Below are 18,836 nucleotides of genomic sequence, written 5' to 3'. Positions count from 1 at the left end.
CTAGCCAGGGGAGTTAGAACAAGGTAGTACTTGTGGCTCTTACCCCTCCGCACATTGTTCCAGAGATGGTCTTTGCTAGCACACCTCTCAAATGCCTCAGGGAGCTTGACAGAGCCTGAGCAGATATACCAGAAAAGAATTCCAAAAGCGTAGACATCCACGGAATTATCGTACTTCCCTGATGGCAAGAAAGGATGAAACGTAATGAGCCGCGGAGAGTCAGGCAGCAGCATCTACACCACCTTGCCTCAGTAGAGGGTTGGCTTTTTCCAAAGCTTTTAACATCTATTATCTCTCAATAACAACCCTGCCAGGTAGGCAGGGCACATTTATAATGCCCATTTTACAATACAATCAACTAAGACATTGGGAGGTCACAGCTCAATACTAAGAGAGCCAAGCCTAGAACTTGACAAAGAAGAAAGAAAATAAGGCCTTTCATTCTGCTAGGACAGTCAAAAAGATTAATCACAAAAGGTCATATTAGGGAAATAAAGTTGGAAATACAGGTGGGTAGGTATGTTGGAACCAGAATATAATAATTTTTGAAGTCAGGTAGAAGAGTCTGGATTTAGTGAGCAGCAGGAAGTCATTTATGTTTTAGAGTAGGAGGTGACATGAAGAATATAATATTTTAGAAAGATGATTCTGACAGCAATAGGGTGGACTGTAATAGAAACAATAAAAGAAATTTGAGTATGAAGTAGCCAAAATAGAATAATAGCAGTGGAATTAGAAAGTTTTTTTTTTTTTTTTTTTTTGAGATGGAGTTTCACTCTTATTGCCCAGGCTGGAGTGCAGTGGCACGATCTCGGCTCACCACAACCTGCGCCTCCTGGGTTCAAGCGATTCTCCTGCCTCAGCCTCCTGAGTAGCTGGGATTACAGGCATGCGCCACCACGCCCGGCTAATGTTGTATTTTTAGTAGAGATGGGGTTTCTCCATGTTGGTCAGGCTAGTCTTGAACTCCTGACCTCAGGTGATCCACCCGCCTTGGCTTCCCAAAGTGCTGGGATTACGACGTGAGCCACCGTGCCTGGCCGAAAGTTTTTTTTTTTTTTTTAAGTAAATCTAGAGAAAGAAAAATGATGACTGTCTACTTGGTTCAAATGTTGAGTACGACTACAGCTGTCTCACTAACACCTAATCCTTACATGTATCACCCAGTGAAGGGCTGGGGGAAGACTCGTACATGAAATGAAAGAAATGTAAATATATTGCTAATTTTAACTCTTACCAATACTAATGACTGACCAGGGACTACCTTTCTATCTTCGCTGGCAATGGAACAATCATTCCCATCACTTGGGCTCAAAACCTTGGAGTCATCTTTTAGTTATTCTTTTCTGTTCACTAACCATATCAAGTTAGCACCAAAATTTTGTTCATTCTTCCTCTGAATTAATCTCAAATTTCTCACGTTTGTTTGTTTCAGCACTAACACCAGCTTAATCATGGAGGTAACCATAGAAGACCAGCTATCTGGTCTTACCTTGGTTCTTCCCAAATCTTCTTTACCTACTGTTGCTAAAGCTCATCTTCTATCAACATTTTCCTCTGTCCCCTACTCAAAAGCTCAGTAGCTCCTTAAGTCTTGCACAAGAAGCCTTGATTCTTCTGTGGGAATTTCAAACTCAATGTATTTTATCTCCAACCTTGTTTGCTACTATTCCCCAAATGGATTTCTTTCCTGTCATGCTTATTTCTATTCTGTGATTTTCTTCATTATTTCCCCTTCTTTAGCCTCCAGAATTTTCTCTCCTTCATGCTACAGGGTTATACTATGGGGACAGAAAGTCCTAGAATTAAATCACAGCTCCATTACCTTTTAGCTCAATGTTTTTGGGAGTAGGTTTCTTCATCAATCTGGTCTCAACTTTATCCATTGAATGGACACAAAAATACATCATCATCACAGAATTAAACAAAATATGTGAAAAACCTACCCATACTGCTTAGCTCCAGGTATATACTTAATAAATGAGTTCCCTTCTCACCTACCAATTTCCCAGATCTGACTCAAGTTCTACTCAAAATCTCACCTCCATCACAAAACCACCAAACATTTCCACCTTCATTTATTCCTTCTCTAAACACCAACAGTACATTATATAGCACTTAATTTAGCACTTAATCATACGTTGTGTTGTACTGCTTCCTATTTTACCTCTTAATGTATCTCTATATCAACGGTAAGTTCTTTAATGATAGAGGACAACTCCTATCACGCAGGAGTTATTCAATCAATACTTTATGATTAAATAATTGGCTGATTATGGCAATTGTGGCACTAATAACCCAGAGAGATGTCCAAATGGTGATTCCCATTTGTACTTTTTCTTTCTTACTCCTTTACCTCTTCACTTTCCCTGCTACTTGCCTTAGGTAGGTCTCCCCTGATCTGGTTTATCCCTTGCCTGTGCCAGACCTGCCACTAGTGATTGTGGAAACAAGCTCAAGGGGTAGCACTCAGGATTAAATACGCCCTGCCCAGACCCACTGCCTGCCCTCCAGCCTTACCTGTGAAAAGTTCAGGGGCCATATGGATTGGTGTCCCCACAATGCTGCCTGACATCATGGCCTCTGGCTTGCAGAATCCTAAGTCAGTGATCTTGGCACGGTTCTGCTTATCCAGCTGCCAACAAAGCAGGGCAAGAGTCACCTTGTTTCTGATCCTGCACACAGCACTGCTGCATACCCATGCTCAAAGGTAGGTACCTCAAAATAGTGTCACTGGACAGGATTATGCTCTGAAAATGAGTTTTCAGGTGATTTCATCCTTGTACAAACACCAGACTGTACTTACACAAACCTGGATGGTATACCTGCTACACACCTAGGCTACATATTAATAGTATGGTCTTTTGCTACTAGGCTACAAACCTGTACAGCGTATTACTGTACTGAATACCATAGGCAACTGTAACACAATGGTATTTGTGTATCAAACATACTTAAACATAGAAAAGGTACAGTAAGAATACGGTATAAAAGATAAAAAATGGTATACCTGTAGAGGGCATTTACAATGAATGGAGCTCGCAGAAGTGGAAGTTGCTCTGAGTGAGTCAGTGAGTGGTGAGTGAATGCGAAGGCCTAGGATGTTACTGTACACCACTGTAGGCTTTATAGACACTGTATATTTAGGCTACACTAAATTTATTTTTAAAAGTTTTTCTTCAATAATAAATCAACCTCTACTTACTGTAATTTTACTTTATAAACTTTTTAATTTTTTAAGCTTTTTGACTCTTTTGTAATAAACACTTAGCTTACAACACACATTGTATAGCTGTACAAAAATATTGGGTTTTTTTGTTTTTGGTTTTTTTAAAGAGACAGGGTTGTGCTCTGTCGTCCAGGCTGGAGTGCAGTGGCACAATCATAGCTCAAGGCAGCCTTGAACTTCTGGGCTCAACGGATCTTCCCACCTTGGCTTCCTGACCAGCTAAGACTACAGTTGTATGCCATCATGCCTGGCTAATTTTTTTATTTTTAGTAGAGATTGGGGTCTTTCTCTGTTGTCCAGGCTGGTTATAGGCTTTCCTTTTTTTTTTTTTTTAACTTTTAAAACTTTTTTGTTAAGAACTAAAACACAGACATATTAGCTTAGGCCTGCATGGGGTCAGGATCATCTATATCACTGTCTTCCACCTCCACATTCTGTCCCACTGGAAGGTCTTCAGGGACAATAACACACATGGAGCTGTCACTTCCTATGACAGCAACACCTTCTTCTGGAATTTGTCCTAAGGTCCTGCCTGAGGCTGTTCTTACTGGTTTATATATTTACTATATTATACTTTTTATTGTTAGAGTATCTAAAAGGTATAAAAAGATAAAAAGTATAGTACAGTAAATATATAAACCAGTAACAGAGCTGTTTATCAAATATTATATACTGTACATAATTGTGCTATACTTTTATATCAGTAGGTTTACATGAGCATCACCACACGTGTATTGCACTGTGCTGCAACATTACAACAGCTATGATGTCACTAGGCAATAGGAATTTTTTAGTCCATTATAATCTTTTTTGTTTGTTTTTGTTTTTTGAGGAGTTTCGCTCTTGTTGCCCAGGCTGGAGTGCAATGGCACAATCTCGGCTCACTGCAACCTCTGCCTCCCGGGTTCAAGCGATTCTCCTGCCTCAGCCTCCCGAGTAGCTGAGATTACAGGCATGCGCCACCATACCCAGCTAATTTTGTATTTTTAGTATAGACGGGGTTTCTCCATGTTGGTCAGGTTGGTCTCGAACTCCCGACCTCAGGTGATCAGCCTGCCTTGGCCTCCCAAAGTGCTGGGATTACAGGCGTAAGCCACCACACCTGGCCAGTCCATTATAATCTTATTGGACTACATCGTATATGTGGTCTCACTGACCAAAATGTCATTATGCAGTGCATGACAGTACTTCATAAATCCTGCCGCCAACCTTCCTGTCTCCAGGTTCATTTCCATTACAGGTTGAGTATCGCTTATCTGAAAGGCTTGGAACCAGAAGTGTTTTGAATTTCTTTTTTTTTTCAGATTTTGGAATATATCTATTATATTTGCTGATTCAGCACCTCTAATTAAATATCCAAAATGCTCCAGTGAGCATTCCCTTTGAGGGTCATGTCAGTGCTCAGAAACTTTTGGATTTTGGAGCATTTTGGATTTGTAATTTTTGGATTAGGAATACTCAACTGGTACTGTCTTCCTCCCCATACTATGAGCAGCATGAGGGCAGGGATTGCTTGTTTTCATCTCTGTATTCCCAGTGCTTAGAACAGTGCTTAGCCTGGTACATATGAAGATCCTAAAAAACCCTGGAAGAATGAGGAAGTACAGGTCCATGGAAGGACACCAGGGAAACACTTCAGCGCCTGACTCACCTCCTGACCCCAGGGCAGGAAGTTGAGGTCCTCCGGTCAGCTAAGGAGAGTTTCCTAAAGTCCCTGTAGTTTCCTTTCCTAAAGGTCGAAGAGAATAAGTCTGTCTAATTTGGCTATTGATCAGCCTTTTACATTTCAGCTGTCAATTTTAGTGAGAACGTTCCCTTCCCCTAAATTGCTGTCATCTTTATAAATCATTTAAGTATTGCCAGAAACAACTTAATGATATGCCAGTATACTTTCAAGAGGAGTAGGTCGAAAGATTCTTTACAATTCAAATTACAGGACTGGAGGGTTTCATGACCATCTCACCATTTAAGGTACATTTACCTATCTCAGCCTTCATCCTACATCTCTGATCAAACCTTAAGCAATAACAAGGCTCAGACTCCTCAAAGGCAGAAAGACTATTCTAGATTAAAGGAGACTAAAGAAACATGACAACAAGATATACTATATATTTCCTGGATTGGATCCTGTATCAAACAAACAAACATACCATATTTAGGGCAACTGAACATATTTGGGACAACTGAAAAATGTTAATACAGATTACATATTAAATAATAGTATTGTATCAATGTTAAATTTCTTGGGTATGATAATGACACTTTGATTATGTAGAACAATGTCCTTTTTCTTAGGAGATACTTAGGAATAAAGTGTTTTCTGTAACTTACTTTCTTTGTGTGTGTGTGTGTGTGTGTGTGTGTGTGTGTGGCAGGGTCTCACTCTGTCACCAGGCTGGAGTGCAGTGGCACGATCTTGGCTCACTGCAACCTCTGCCTCCGGGGTTCAAGCGATTCTCCTGCCTCAGCCTCCTCAGTAGCTGGGACTACAGGCATGCACATGCCTGACTAACTTTTTTTTGTGTGTGTGTATTTTTGGTAGAGACAGGGTTTTACCATGTTGGCCAGGCTGGTCTCGAACTCCTGACTTCAGGTGATTCACCCACCTCGGCCTCCCAAAGTGCTCGGATTACAGGCATGAGCCACTGCGCCTGGCCTTGTAATTTAATTTCATATAGCTCAGTAAAAAAGTATGCACACGTGTGTGTGTGTGCATGTATAGAGAGAAAGAGAGAGCGTACATTTTGGAGAAAAGAGAATATGAATTTGGGTGAAGGGTATATGGGTCTTCATGGTACCACTCTTCCATAAGTTTAACATTTTTCAAAACAGTGTAGGGGGAAAAAACCTTACACAATACCAGCTAAGTCTATGATGAAACTCCTCCCTTAGCTTTAAGTCTCACACACTATCTTTCACCATGCTGTTAACTCTACTACTTTCTGATATGGTTTGTCCCCATCCAAATTTCATCTTGAATTGTAACTCCCATAATCCCCACGTGTCGTGGGAGGGACCTGATGGGAGGTAAGGGGCTTTTTCCCCTTTTGATCAGCACTTCTCCTTGCTGCCACCATGTGAAGAAGGACATGTTTGCTTCTTCCCCTTCCACCATGATGGTAAGCTTCCTGAGGCCTCTCCAGCCCTGCGGAACTGTGAGTCAATTAACCATTTTTCCTGTAAACGGTACCCAGTCTCAGGTATGTCTTTATTAGCAGCGTGAGAATGGACTAACACAGTAAATTGTACCAAGAGTGGGCTGCTGCTGTAAGGATACAAGAAATTGTGGAAGCAACTTTGGAACTGAGTAACAGACAGAGGCTGGAACAGTTTGGAGGGTTCAGAAGAAGACAGGAAAATGTGGGAAAGTTTGGAATTTCCTAGAGACTTGTTGAGTGGCTTTGACCAAAATGCTGATAGTGATATGGACAATGATGTCCAGGCTAAGGTGGTCTCAGATGGAAATGAGGAACTTGTTGGGAACTGGAATAAAGGTCACTATTGCTATGCAAGGAGACTGGAGGCATTTTGCCCCTGCCCTAGAGATCTGTGGAACTTTGAACTTGAGAGAGATGACTTAGGGTATCTGGTGGAAGAAATTTATTTATTTATTTATTTATTTATTTATTTATTTATTTATTTACAGAGTCTCACTCTGTCACCCAGGCTGGAGTGCAGTGGCACAATCTCAACTCACTGCAACCTCCGCCTCCCAGGTTCAAGCAATTCTCCTGCCTCAGCCTCCCAAGTAGCTGGGACTACAGGTGTGTGCCACCACACCCAGCTAATTTTTTATTTTTAGTAGAGACAGGGTTTCACCATGTTGGCCAGGCTGGCCTCAAACTCCTGACTTTAGGTGATCTGCCCACCTCGGCCTCCCAAAGTGCTGGGATTACAGGTGTGAGCCACCATGCACACCCCGGAAGAAATTTCTAAGCAGCAAAGTGTTGAAGAGGAGGCAGAGCATAATAGTTTGAAAAATTTGCAGCCTGACAATGTGATAGAAAAGAAAACCTATTTTCTGGCTGGGTGCAGTGTCTCACGCCTATAATCCCAGCACTTTGGGAGGCTGAGGTGGGCGGATCACTTGAGGTCAGGAGTTAGAGACCAGCCTGGCCAACATGGCAAAACCCTGTCTCTACTAAAAATACAAAAATTAGCCCATCTGCCTCTAATCCCAGCTACTTGGGTGGCTGAGGCAGGAGACTCGCTTGAACCCGTGAGGTGGAGGTTACAGTGAGTCGAGATTGCGCCACTGCACTCCAGCCTGGGCAACAGACCGAGACTCCATCTCAAAAAAAAAAAAAAAAAAAGAAAAGAAAAAAAAGAAAACCTATTTTCTGGGGAGAAATTCAAGCCTGCTGCAGAAATTTTCGTAAGTAATGAGGAGCTGAATATTAACCAGCAAGACAATGGGTAAAATTTCTCCAGGACATGTCAGAGGCCTTAACAGCAGCCCCTCCTATGACAGGCCTGGAGGTCTAGGAGGGAAAAATGGTTCTGTGCGCTGGGCCCAGGGCCCCCCTGCTCTATGCAGCCTTCGAACATGGTGCCCTGCATCCCAGCTGCTTCAGTTCCAGCTGTGGCTAAAAGGGGTCAACACATAGCTCAGGCCATTGCTTCAGAGGGTGCAAGCCCCAAATCTTGGCAGCTTACACGTGGTGTTGGGCCTGCAGGTGCATAGAAATCAAGAATTGTGGTTTGGGAACCTCCGCCTAGATTTCAGAGGATGTATGGAAATGCCTGGATATCCAGGCAGAAGTTTGCTGCAGGGGTGGAGCCCCCATGGAGAACCTCTGCTAGGGCAGTGCGGAAGGGATATATGGGGTTGGAGCCCCCACAGAAAGTCCCCACTGGGACACTGCCTAGTGGAGCTGTGAGAAGAAGGCCACTGTCTTCCAGAACCCAGAATTGTAGATCCACACACAACTTGCACCGTGTGCCTAGAAAAGCCACAGACACTCAACACCAGCCCATGAAAGCAGCCAGGAAGTAGGCTGTATCCTGCAAAGCCACAGGTGTGAAGATGCCCAATGCCATGGGAGACCACCTCTTGCATCAGTGTGCCCTGGATGTGAGACATGGAGTCAAAGAAGACCACTTTGGAACTGCAGGGTTTAATGACTGCCCTATTGGATTTCAGACTTGCATGGGCCCTGTAGCACCTTTGTTTTGGCCAATTTCTCCCATTTGGAATGGGTGTATTTACCCAATGCCTGTACCCTCACAGTATGTAGAAAGTAACTAACTTGCTTTTGATTTTACAGGCTCACAGGCAGAAGGGACTTGCCTTGTCTCAGATAAAACTTTGGACTTGGACTTTTGGATTAATGCTAGAATGAGTTAAGACTTTGGGAAACTGTTGGGAAGGCATGATTGTGTTTTGAAATGTGAGGACATGAGATCTGGGAGGGGCCAGGGGCAGAACGATATGGTTTGGCTGTGTCCCCACCCAAATCTCATCTTGAATTGTAGTTCCCATAATCCACATGTGTTGTGGGAGGGACCCAGTGAGAGGTAATTTAATCATGGGGGCAGTCACCCTCATGCTTTTCTCATGACAGTGAGTTCTAATGAGACCTGATGGTTTTGTAAGGGGCTTTACCCCCTTTTGTTTAGTACTTCTCCTTGCTGCTGCCATGTGAAGAAGAATGTGTTTATTTCCCCTTCCACCATAACTGTAAGTTTCCTGAGGCCTCTCCAGCCCAGTGGAACTGTGAGTCAATTAAACCTCTTTCCTTTATAAATTACCTAGTTTTAGGTATGTCTTTACTAGCAGCGTGAGAATGGACTAATACACTTTCTGTGAGGACTTTTCTTAGGATCTAACTTACATTTACATGTACCCTCCAAAATCACTCAGCCACAGAGGTAGGGTATAATCTTGGGGAAACAGCTCTTACTTACCAGCACATTTTTCAGTTTGATATCACGATGGACAAGTCCCTGGCTGTGCAGGAAGCGGATTCCCTCCACCACATCTAGTGCTATCTGCAAACGTGTCTCCAGGGTCAGCCCAGCCTTGGGGAGACAAAAGAGCTTACTTGTCATGATAAGGCAACTCCTCAATTCAACTGACTATACTAGGGCACATGAGGACAGAAAAGTGATTTTTAAAAAGGGGAAGAGCCGGGCACTGTGGCTCATGCCTGTAACCCCGGCACTTAGGGAGGCCAAGGTCAAGAATTTCAAGACCAGCCTTGCAAACATGGTGAAATCCTGTCTGTACTAAAAATGCAAAAAAGAATTAGCTGGATGTGGTGGCAGGTGCCTGTAATCCCAGCCACTTGGGAGGCTGAGGCAGGAGAATCACTTGAACTCAGGAGGCAGAGCTTGCAGTGAGTTGAGATGGTGCCACTGCACTCCAGCCTGGGTGACAGCAAGACTCTGTCTCGAAAAAAAAAAAAAAGGTGGGGGGAGAAAAAGCAGTTAGGAGAGGGAAGTAGAGGAAAAGCGAGGAAGAGCAAGTTGTAAAGGAGACAAAGCCAGATAAAATCCCTTGCAGGCTGCAGTTAAGCCAAATAGATAACCTCAAATGTGACTAGCAGATAGAACCAAACAACTAAGGCATGAGCTCATTTCTAACACTTGAACAAATTCTGGAACTGCCCTTGAGGCTCAAAGTGACTATTTCTAGGTCCCTCAGGAAGATTTACTTCCATTGCTTTACAGGCCTGGTTAGCCCAGGTTTGGTTTTATGGATTCAAATACCAAAGTCACTTATATTACTTCAATTCAGGGTCTCCTGAATACTGGAAAATGTCACATCACTCATTCAAAAGCTCAAAGGACGTTCTCTAGCTCACTTGTGGAAATGCATCAGACAATGCTTAACTCCTCTGAAATGAAGAGGGAAAGCTGCTTGGAGAGTCATTTTCTTCATCATATTGATTCCTCATGACTCTGGGAAGCATTTCTAAGGTTTCCTCTGCCCTACTTCTGGAAGCCTCCATATAAACTGGTCCAAGAGGAATCCGTGAGAAGGGATCTACTCAGAGACTCTGAGGTCAGCTTTTCTCTCCTTCTACTCAGCTCCTATGTAGGGAACAGACAAAAGAAACCTCTCTAATTCCCTCTTAGTGGTCTAGATAAGGGAAACTCAACATCCAACTGAGGGTTTCACCTTCACTCAAATAAAATCCTTTAGTAGCTTCTCACAGTCTATAACAGAATTCGAATTCTATGGAAATTCTTAACATTTTGGGTCTTATATAATTTGTTCCCAACATCTCTTTGCACATTATGTCTCCTGATTCCCAAAACGAACCAGCTGCTCCAATGTGCCCAGTGTCCTTACCAGCCTTCGAATGCTCTAGGCATTAAGCTGTTCCTTCTCCCTGCTATGGCCTCTTCCTTCCAACTGCCCAAATTCTACCCATCATGGTATATCTGTCAAACTCAAACGCCACATCTTCCTGAAATGGCTGCTGACTACAATTCTCTTAATAGTGCCTGTCAATTATACCTTCTGATATCCTCTAATGGTGCTTAATGCTGGACCTTGTACAAAGCAGTCACTAATAAATATCTGTTGACTAAACAACAAAAACTAGCTTTATCCTCTTACAGCAAAAATGAGAAAGAAGAGCAGAGTTACAGGAAGCTGTACTGCTCTTCCAAGGAGTTTAGATTTTACCATCACAGGGTCTGAGTGGTGAATGACAGTATTCTGGGAATATAATGGGGTGAAAATAGGTTCTGAGAAATCTTTAAAAATTTTTTTTATTTTTATTTTTAGAGATAGGGTCTTGCTCCGTCACCCAGGCTAGGGTGCAATGGCAAGATCATAGCTCATTGCAGTCTCAACCTCCTAAGCGCAAGAGATCCTCCCAGCTCAGCACCCTCGAGTAGCTGGGACTACAGGTATGAGCCACCACACTCAGCTAACTTTTAAATTTTTTATAGAGACGAAGTCTCCCTCTATTGCCCAGACTGGTCTCAAACTCCTGGACTCAAGTGATCCTCCCACCTTGGCCTCCCCACGTGCTGGGATTACCGGGGTGAGCCACAATGCCCAGCTGAGAAATCTTTAAGGGTTTTTGGAAATAAGTGAAATAAACCCTAATTACTCCAACAATCTCTGATGAAAGCTAAAAGCTCTGAATAAACAGGAGAGGATGAGAGGCCAGAAAGGAACCCGTGGATTTGGCTGCCAGCTGGATCTTGCTCTCTGCTTACCTTCAGCCCTGTGTAGAGATCCCGGTGTAGCCGCTCCATAATGAGGAGCACAGCAATGCTGGAGCCACCACCATAGTTGTAGTCAATGACTGAACCATGGAGATCCACCAATCGCTCATGCTTCGGCAGAGACCTGGAGGGAAGGAGAGAGGTCTGGGCTACAAGGCTTGGGCTCTAATCCTGCATGCCATGCCAGAATGTATGAGACAATAATTTCCAGACCATGCTTAGGACAGGTCCAGAGGTAATGGCCCCCAGTGCAGACAGAGCCCTCAGTACAGACAGAGCATGGCCTCTTCAACAAGGATGAAGAATCCTGGATTCTAAAAACTGATAAGGCTTAAGGACTAAAGAAGAAAGTTAAATGGAATGATGAGTCTGAGAAATTAGGATGGTGGAGAAAGAGCAAGCAAAGACAGTAAAGGCCTGAAAGGGAGCACATGTCTGTTAGACACAAAAACCTAAATATAGAGAGGCCATGCTGTAGCTCTTGGTACAAAATCTAAACCAGGCTTCTAGATTCTTCTGTGGATCTTTCTCTTAGAGATGAATGAGACCAGGACCCACCTCATATAGTGAAATTCCAAAGCCAGATCATTCCAGTGCTTCTCATCTGGAGGGACAACTGATTTGAGGGCACAAGGGAAGTGTCCTCCCCAGTTGTCACACAGGTATACCACACCATACTGGCCCCGGCCCAGTTCCTGTCCCAGTTTAGGTTTACCTATAAGGTACAGAGACAGAGATAAGGCAGGAGGGATGGGAACTTGGTGGGCAGCCTCTGTAAGATTTTTTTTTTTTTTTTTGAGACAGAGTCTTGTTCTGTCACCCAGGCAGGAGTGCAGTGGCATGATCTCTGCTCACTGCAACCTCTGCCTCCTGGGTTCAAGCGATTATTCTGCCTCAGGCTCCCAAGTCGTTGGGATTACAGGCATGCGCCACCATGCACCACTAATTTTTACAGTTTTAGTAGAGACGGGGTTTTGCCATCTTGCCCAGGGTGGTCCTGAAATCCTGGGCTCAAGTGATCCACCCACTGTGGCCTCCCAAAGTACTGGGATTACAGGCGTAAGCCACCATGCTGGCCCTGTAACATTTTTCATTGTGAACCTGCCTTTAGGGTCAGGAAGCTGTAATCATGCCCAGGGATAAAATTCTAGTGTCATTCTAACCCAATAGAAAGTAATCTAACTGGTTTAATTCAAATAAACTGTGGTTATGTGGTATTTTTATTTTTTGGAGATAGAGTCTTGCTCTGTCACCCAGGCTGCAGTGCAGTGGTATGATCTTGGCTCACTGCAACCTCTACCTCCTGGGTTCAAGTGAATCTTCTGCCTCAGCCTCCCGAGGAGCTGGGGTTACAGACAAATGCCACCACGCCCAGCTAATTTTTTTAGTAGAGATGGGGTCTTGCCATATTGCCCAGGCTGGTCTTGAACTTCTGAGCTCAGGCAATCCACCCACCTCAGCCTCCCAAAGTGCTAAGATTACAGGTGTGAGCCACCACACCTGGCCTGGTCATGTTATTTGAACTATATAAATAGCAGGAAGAGACTTTAGGAATTCAAAAACATCAGTAAGGGTTTAGGCAGCTTTGCAAAGAAGCAGCTTTAGACACTAGGATTCTCTGAGGTTGGACATAAGAATGTCAGGTATCCTGAACCATCCTCCAGTTTATCTAAAAGAAAACCAGACTCACGATGAAGCAAGACATCCTGTAAAGAACGGCTTTCCAGAGAAAGGCGGGCCAGGCGGGGAGCATGATCTTTCCGAACCCTCAGCCATAGATCTTCAGTTTTCTCTAACCGGCCTGAGTGGCCAGCTTCTAGCTGGGAGAGAAACAGAAAAAGTACATATGACTTAAGTCCCTAGCTTCAGCTTCCTCACCTGTTATACAGGGATAACAATATCTACTTCATATAGATAATTGTGAGAATTAAACAAGATACATGTAACATGTTTAGCACAGAGACTGGCACAGAGTAGACTCTCAATAAAAACTTTTCCTCCTGGATGCATACTCACATCTATCCACTCTCTGCCTGGACACACCCACTCCCCACCAGTGGACAATCAGATGTCAAACAATTATGAAATAATATAGAAGTTGGAAAGTCATGACCTTCTGTCATTTTTTCCTAAAATACTACATAAACATATAAAATTCCTACTCCTATTTTCTTTCCTCACTCAGTGAAATGGGGAGGAATTAACTGAGCTCACTCCATTCTCCCGAGAGTTAGGAAAACATCCACATGAAAAATTTATTGAAAAAACTTCCTATAACAGGCTAGAAAGAAAATATACTGATGATTTTAATATATATATGTGTATGTGTGTATATATGTATATAAACACACACGCACACACACACACACACACACACATATATATATATATGAAGAGCAGAGAGCAAAATATTCCCATCTGGATGAGGCGCTTCTCTGCTTGATCCAGCTGTATCTCCTTTCCTACATACCAACCTGCCGCAAGGAGGCTGCAAAAGCCTCGTGGGAACTATTGAGCCGAGTCCGGAATTGGCTGCAAATGCTCTTAGCCAATTTGGAGGCGCTGAGGCTCTCAATGGCTTCCTGGGCCACCTTCCTCTTCCATTCCAGAGTGATGGCAGGTGGGCTCACCCATGTGATGCGCTGGATGATCTACCAGGATGAAGACAGTGAGATCACCGAGGAATGAGAGACAAGAACCACTACAAAGATTCAGTGTCCTTCCTTTTCTGGGTTACCCATTCATTAAAAGCAGGCTCATAAGATGGGAGCCATATGAAGTCCAAAGTTCCTTTCCAATTCCATCTACCACAAAATCAGGTTCTAGCCAGAGAAAAGCATCAAAGAACACCAGGCCTAGTCTACATGCTCACAAACCCTCAATATATTACATTCAGTGCCAGGGAGTGCCTGATAATCTTTCTGAAGTCAGTAAATAACTCTACATAAGAGCCAGATCAAATTCCAGAACAGAAACCACATTCACAGCCTCCGGCAACAACAAAGCCTAGTTCTGAGAAAAGATTTAGGCTGGGAAAAAGAAATATGAAGAAGCTAGTGTGGTAGAGTCTTATGGCTCCATGAACTATCATTTATCTTTTTTTTCTATTTTTCCATTGTCCACAAAGAGCACCCAACATAAAAATCATTTAAACCCAAAATTTCTGAGAGTTCAAGGGAACAATGTTAATAATTATTTGAGAATAGGCATAAACCAGAATTCTCCCAGGCAGGCAAACCAGAACAAATGGTCACCCTGCCTTAACAGAAGATCCTAGATATCTGTTTCCTACCGGGGTCACTAGGATTCATTTGAGCCAACTAGGGGCTTCCAAATCTTTCTCTAAGTAATAATCCCTACCTGTTTGATTTGCTCCCACAGCATCCTTGTAACTGATGACCCTGAGTGAAATGTGACTTCAACATGATAGGCAGCATTTAAGATCTGAAAGAGACAACGCCAAAGAAAACATGCCCTCAGTAGTGTGGCTATTTCAAAAATGCAATAAATGATACTTATTTCAAGAACACAGTCCAGACTCAGGGTTTCCAAACTTACCCCTCAATATATATGCAGAGTCAACTTAAGCTGATTATTTATTTTGTGACTATCTAGCCCCTTCTACCTCATCTTTATATTCATCAACTTATTTTTTTATTCTTTTTTTTTAGACAGAGTTTCACTCTTGTCCCCCAGACTGAAGTGCAATGGTGTGATCTTGGCTCACCGAAACCTCTGCCTCCCAGGTTCAAGCGATTCTCCTGCCTCAGCCTCCCAAGTAGCTGGCATTACAGGCATGCGCCACCACGCCCGGCTAATTTCGTATTTTTAGTAGAGATGGGATTTCTCCATGTTGGTCAGGCTGGTCTCGAACTCCCAACCTCAGGTGATCCACCCACCTCAGCCTCCCAAAGTGCTGGGATTACAGGCGTGAGCCACTGTGCCTGGCCTATATTCATCAACTTAACTGCAGTTTTACAGCTCACCAACATCTCCCACAGGCAGTGGTCACGTGACAGGAAAACAATAAAATTCAAACAAGATTCGCAAGAAGCTGAAAGGGAAATTCTTGCCTAATTTGAAGCGTGGACTTGTGCAGATTTTTCATGTTATCTATGACACGATGTCTTAAAAATCATTCTTTGTCTACCTGTTTGAGATAATTACTGGTGATGTGAACTGAGACATCCTGAGACTTCTCCAGGCTCTGCAGACATCGTTCCAGGGTTCCGACGAAGCTCTCCCTCAGGTAATCCACTGAGCTGATCAGCTTATTAGCCACTGCCTGATTAAGTCGGGAGATGATGAGTTCCTGGATCTGTCGGATGCAGCATTTGATCTCTCTGGTGCCCACTGGTTCTCCATTCTCAGGGACAATGACATCTATGGAGGCAGAGAAATAAGCTAATCAGTTGTGAGGAAGAAGCAACAGACACACTAAATAAAGTCATCTCCCAAATCAGAACCATGGAACTACCGTGATGATGATGGCTGTGATTCGTTGATGTCTAACTCTCACAATGATCAGGGGTCACGTAACCCTCAACTACTAAAGGCAGCTAAGATCCTGAGAAGAAGCAATTAAGTCCAGGTGCAGTGACTCACGCCTGTAATTCCAGCACTTGGGGAGGCTGAGGCAGGAGGATTGCTTGAGCCCAGGAGTTCAAGATGATCTTGGGTAACATAGTGAGACCTCATCTCTACAAAAAGTAAAAAGATGAGGCAGGCGGGAGGATGGCTTGAACCTAGGAAGTAGAGGCTACAATGAGCTGTGATTGTGCCACTGTACTCCTGCCTGGGTGATGGGAGTGAGACCCTGTCTCAAAAAAAAAAAAAAAAAAGAAGAAGCAATAAGTCTAGAATAAGACTGTTGATTTTGTTAGCTTTTTTTTTTGAGACGGAGTCTCGCTCTGTCACCCAGGCTGGAGTGGGTGGCGCGATCTCAGCTCACTGCAAGCTCCGCCTCCCGGGTTCAAGCCATTCTCCTGCCTCAGCCTCCTGAGTAGCTGCGACTACAGGCACCTGCCACCACGCCCGGCTAATTTTTTGTATTTTTAGTAGAGATGGGGTTTCACCATGTTGGCCAGATTGGTCTCGATCTCCTGACCTCGTGATCCACCCACCTCGGCCTCCCAAAGTGCTGGGATTACAGGTGTGAGCCACCGTGCCCGGCAATTTTGTTAGCTTTTATGTCACATTTATAGGAGGGAAGGAACAACATTTATGAAGTGCAAACTATTTGAAAGGCACTAAAATAAGGATTTTACACATGTAATCTAATTTCATCTTCACAATAACTTTGTTAGATGGGTATTATAGATCAGGAAACAGCCTCAAAGAGAGAACAAAGTAGACATGGGAAGGGGATAGTACAGTTAGGAAGTAATACAGCCAGCATTTGAACCCAGTGCTCATTATTCCAAATCCTATGATCTTTGCAAAATTTCACACTCCCTAGCATATTAATGAGAAAAACCCAAGAGTCAGGAATTTTATTCTATGTTTTGTTTTTTTGAGACTGAGTTTAGCTCTATCGCCCAGGCTGGAGTGCAGTGGCACAATCTCGGCTCACTGCAACATCCGCCTTCCGGGTTCAAGTGATCTTGTGCCTCAGCCTCCCAAGTACCTAGGATTACAGGCGCCCACCACCACGCCAGACTAATTTTTGTTATTTAGTAGAGATGGGGTTTCACCATGTTGACCAGGCTGGTCTTGAACTCCTGACCTCAGGTGATCCGCTCACCTTGGCCTCCCAATGTGCTGAGATTACAGGCATGAGCCACTGCCGCCGGCCAGGAGTTTTATTCTAATCAATTACTAGATAAATAAAAAGTAAAACTCAATTGTCCCCACCATGCAACACTATCTCTTAGGATTAGAATTAATCCTATTAATATTGTATTAATTAATATTGTAAATCAGAGGACAGAAGAACTTGAGAAGTCAAACTACTTGCAAAAAGATGTGCTCCTAAAAAGGCACTCTCATGTCTACTGGTGGAAACTTAAATGGGTGCCACTTCTTCAGAGGAAATTTGGCAATATTTATTAAAATGTTCAACCAACCAAGAAAAATCTACATACCCTTTGATCTAACTATTTTGCTTCTAGGAATACTTTTTCTTGAGATATACCCTTACAAGTCCCAAGGTGTATATGTACAATGATTATTAATGCAGTACAGTTTGTATTAGCAAAAGAGAAAATAAAAAATAAACAAATAAGCCTGGCCAACATGGTGAAACCCTGTCTCTACTAAAAATACAAAAATTAGCCAGGTGTGGTGGTGCACACCTTTAGACCCAGCTACTAGGGAGGCTGAGGTGCGAGGATTCCTTGAACCCAGGAGGCAGAGGTTGCAGTGAGACTAGACCAGGCCTCTGCACTCCAGCCTGGGCGACAGAACAAGATCCTGTCTCAAAAAATAAATAAATAAATAAAAATAAATAAAAAACAAAAACAAACAGTTTAAATGTCCACCAATGAGAGAATAGTTCAATAAATTCAGGCATATCCATTAGGAAAAGACAAATTTGTATGAATATTTACGGAATGCCCTCTAAGATACATATTAAATGAAAAAGACAAGTGCAGAAGAACATATGGAGAAGAAGTGGGTGACTGGGGGATGGTGTCTTTATAACTCTGAGTTAAGTACTATACATATAGGTTTTATCTTAAAAATAAATTTTATAAAGTGTGAATATCATGATACCTAGCACATATGCATTGTCTTTATTTAAAAACAAACAGTAATAGTAATCTGGCTCCACGCTGGGCACGATGGCTCATACCTGTAATCCTAGCACTTTGTGGGGGCTGTAGCGGGAGGATCGCTACAGGCCTGGGCAACACAGCAAGACCTGTGTTTTTTTTTTTTTACAAAAAAAAAAAAAATCTGGCTCCACAGAATATGTGCTAGCTTGCTTCTAAATCTTCTTACTGTTTCAAGGGTACTCAGAAAGCACTTAGAACAAGGTAAGAACAATCGAATACTTTACTGTCTGCCCAGCCTAGCTGTCCTGACCTTCATTCTGTGTAATATGATGCCGGCAGTGATACTCTGGTGTCTTTAATCAAATATTGAGAAGACTTCCTAAGATTTCCACTGCAAGTAACACTTCTCAACAACTCCTCTCACAGTGGGGAATTAACCAAAGAGGTATCTCTGTTCATCTTTAGAATGACTATAAGAAATCAGGCAACCTATGCTTGCTAAAGTCAACCATACTTCCTTTGTATTTATAAGTGTAACTTAAACTAGATATCATCATTCACACACTCATTGATTCTCCAAAGATGTACTGTATACAAGAGTCTGTGTTATTTGCTGCAAGGAATATGATGATGAATAAGACCCAGATCCTATCCTCCTTCAACTCTAGGATTTTAGGAAGTAGTCAGCAGTACATAAATATGCC

At 43.0% G+C, this 18,836-nt stretch overlaps 1 protein-coding gene across 3 annotated transcripts in view; it reads right to left on the bottom strand.

The window, feature by feature from the left end:
* Nucleotides 1-18,836, bottom strand: part of DSTYK (dual serine/threonine and tyrosine protein kinase) — a 71,972-nt gene that overhangs the window by 5,623 nt on the left and 47,513 nt on the right. For 2 of the 3 annotated variants that reach the window (XM_054466736.1, XM_054466746.2), the window contains exons 4-12: nucleotides 15,567-15,799; nucleotides 14,777-14,860; nucleotides 13,891-14,067; nucleotides 13,107-13,236; nucleotides 11,975-12,131; nucleotides 11,408-11,540; nucleotides 9,137-9,250; nucleotides 2,521-2,635; nucleotides 44-178 (exon numbers count right to left, since the gene is read on the bottom strand). In XM_054466736.1, coding sequence (XP_054322711.1) covers nucleotides 44-178; nucleotides 2,521-2,635; nucleotides 9,137-9,250; nucleotides 11,408-11,540; nucleotides 11,975-12,131; nucleotides 13,107-13,236; nucleotides 13,891-14,067; nucleotides 14,777-14,860; nucleotides 15,567-15,799 — 1,278 coding nt within the window. The remainder of the gene's footprint in view (nucleotides 1-43; nucleotides 179-2,520; nucleotides 2,636-9,136; nucleotides 9,251-11,407; nucleotides 11,541-11,974; nucleotides 12,132-13,106; nucleotides 13,237-13,890; nucleotides 14,068-14,776; nucleotides 14,861-15,566; nucleotides 15,800-18,836) is intronic. The other variant, XM_063646779.1, reaches the window with a different exon arrangement.

The sequence above is a fragment of the Pongo pygmaeus genome, chromosome 1 (genome assembly GCF_028885625.2).
Source record: "Pongo pygmaeus isolate AG05252 chromosome 1, NHGRI_mPonPyg2-v2.0_pri, whole genome shotgun sequence".
NCBI classification, from domain to species: domain Eukaryota; kingdom Metazoa; phylum Chordata; class Mammalia; order Primates; family Hominidae; genus Pongo; species Pongo pygmaeus.
Note: the sequence above shows the minus strand (reverse complement) of the source record. Positions and strands in the feature narration are given on the sequence as shown.